General features: G+C 33.4%; 1 protein-coding gene across 1 annotated transcript in view; it reads right to left on the minus strand.

Moving 5' to 3' along the window:
- The window catches only part of LOC107080912 (protein NLRC3-like), a gene marked incomplete at its 5' end in the record, with an annotated part of 14,222 nt that overhangs the window by 3,609 nt on the left and 7,802 nt on the right, over window positions 1-2,811 (minus strand). Inside the window, 3 exons of the mRNA XM_015369123.1 lie at window positions 660-706; window positions 837-1,013; window positions 2,655-2,811. Of these exons, the coding sequence (XP_015224609.1) occupies window positions 660-706; window positions 837-1,013; window positions 2,655-2,811 (381 nt within the window). The remainder of the gene's footprint in view (window positions 1-659; window positions 707-836; window positions 1,014-2,654) is intronic.

Here is a 2,811-nt window from a genome sequence, read left to right on the forward strand (position 1 = left end):
CAAAAAAGTACTCCAGAGTGTTGTTCAGCATGGGGGTGAGTAGAAAATGAAGGCTAATCATGTTTTGGGTGTACTATTCCTTTAATTTAGTAAAAAATCTTCTTTAAAGGAAGATTTTTCTTTCTTTCTCCTAATTGTCAATCATTCTGGTGATATGTTGCTGCGCTAGGGCTGAAACAAGTGACTAATTAGTTATTGAAATAATCATCAACTAATTTAGTAATCAATTAATCAGTTACTACAGTATAGGGAGTGTAAAACATGTCATTAGCTGACAGAGCAATCATCTTTGAGCTGTAATTACATCATTGTAAAATAATATGTAAACATTTTGCATTTAATATAAAAAAAATGTTTTTGTTCATCAATATTTAATTTAGTAAAAAACTCGTTTAGCTACCTTTGGCTATTCAATTATTAATGGATTATTTGATGAAATAATCAACAGATTAGTGTGGTAAGCTACAGTCATTGAAGCTTGCATTTCTCACTGCGGTTCTTTGAAAATGGCTGAGACACAACATAAAAAAGAATAATATTGATGCATCTTTTATATAATTATTAAATACTATTAGCTACCCACCAGCCCCAAGGTGGGCAATTAGGAAATTCTTAAATATTAAATTAATAGAAAAAGAAAAGAAAAATAAAAAACTTACATTTATTCCAACCAGGTTTTAACCGATGTTCTCCTCCATGTTCAAAGCTGTTCACAGTTAGACAGATTAGTTTATTTTACTTTTAAAACTATCTAGATTTTATTTCATTATCATTTTAAAATAATTATTAAAAATAATTATTTCTACAATCTGGAGATTTATGAATTGTTAACTCACCACACTCTCTCCAGCTTCTTGTGAGGATTCTCAACTATTGCAGAGAGAACACTGATCCCTTTGTCACCAGGGTGATTGTAACTCAGATCCAGTTGTTTAAGAGAGGAGATTCGGTTGGACTCAATTGCTTTGGCCAAAGATTTGCAGCCTTCCTCTGTCACCTGGCAGCCTGCGAGTCTGCACAAAGACACCGATAGTTTCACAATATAGGTACAGCTGAAAAACTTTAAGATGTTATAAAAAATACGTCAATATTTGTTATCAAGGTGAGTTCCTTCAGCTCTCCCCTTTTGGGGTCATCACAGAAATTCCTAACAACCTGCACACAGACTATTGTTTTTATGTCAAGTGACCTCTGAACTCAGATCCCCTGTATCTAAGACGCAGGCTTAGCATCCCAAATCAAAGAGAAACTTCAATATTAATCACTCATTTCACAAAAGTAAACTCACACATCATTTACACTTACACTCACCTACATTACAGATTTACATTAATTAGACATACTGCAGGACCTGATCCCTAAAAGAGTTTGTGTTGATAAAAACACAAACTCTATGGCTTGTGCAAAGCTAATGCACTAAACAGATGCACATTGAACTGCATGTCTAAAAGGAGAAAAACAGCATATTCATCTCAATAAATATGTGAAACATATATTGTTGATCCAAATTCACCAATCAATATAGATATGGAAATATAACTCCTTACGTCTGGCAAAGAGATTGCTAGAAGAAAACCCTATTTGGGAGCGGATTTTCCAATGCTACCATGTTATATTTGGTGAGACAATTGTGAGCAGGAATACATTTTTTTATGTTTAATTGCAGTGCTGGAGCAGAGAACTTCTAGAGAAATGCATGGGAGAACAGGAAGCATAAATCTGTCTTGTAACTGAAAGATGAGTGGCTCAGTTACTACATAATCAAAGTAAAAAGTAGTAAAAATAACTACGCAGTTACCTTTTATGACCTAAAATGTTGATGGATGACATGTTCTTATAACACTGAATACAGCAAAAAGTTTGATATAAAAAAAGTGTAAAAAAAATACTACATGTAAAAACATTGCTTGCTTTGATGCTTCATTGTTTGAAACACTGACTGTGGAGTCCTCCCATTGGGCTTTAAATAATGTGGATTATTTTTCTCTTCACTCCTTCTGACTCTGGGACCTTGGTGCCTAAATGGAATTTACACTTAGCTATCATCATCATCTATCTCAGTTTGCTTGTTGTGAAGTTAGTTTTCATGACTATTAACTCTTGCATTGTTCCAATAATAACACTATAAAACCCTCGGCTGGGCAAATGGTTCAGTGCATAGATCAAAAGTACTTTTCCTAAGTCTAATAGTTTTTTGCTTAAAATATCCTTTATTGATGTTTGGCAATAATATATTTTTCTGAGACCCTAAATATTAGCTTTTCGTAGTTTTCAATCTATGATTTACATAACTTAAAGAAAAAAAAGTTTAAAATGTTTCTATAATACAGCTATGCCAAAAATGTTGCTGACCTGCAATGGGAGAAAAACATTTGTTTTCCAAACATTCTTATTTTTTGAGGTGTGAACCTGAATCTTCTTTATACTGTTTGAATAGAGGGTATATAACTTCAAAACGATGTGGCTAAACAAGTGTATTCACATGTCTGATATGATTATACCACAGAAAAGTAATACTATGTTTAAGTTTTGTGGAGGGCTTAAAAATATTCCTAGACATTTTTTAGAAGTCAAACCAATAGACTGACAAGGGGTTGTGAAACCCGAGTCTTAACTCTTTTTGTTTTCCATTAAATAAATGTTGGTAAACTTACTTGAGAATTTCAAGTTTACAGTTTCTATGCTTCAGCCCATCAGCAAGTTGTATCACTCCACCATCCAGCAGGTCATTATGACTGAGGTCCAACAAAGTTAGATTTGATGATGGATAGCTGAGCACTGATGATGTCAGGCCATGGCAAGATTTTTCAG

This window comes from Cyprinodon variegatus, unplaced genomic scaffold (assembly GCF_000732505.1).
Source record: "Cyprinodon variegatus isolate N-32 unplaced genomic scaffold, C_variegatus-1.0 Scaffold2489, whole genome shotgun sequence".
In the NCBI taxonomy this organism is placed as follows: Eukaryota; Metazoa; Chordata; class Actinopteri; order Cyprinodontiformes; family Cyprinodontidae; genus Cyprinodon; species Cyprinodon variegatus.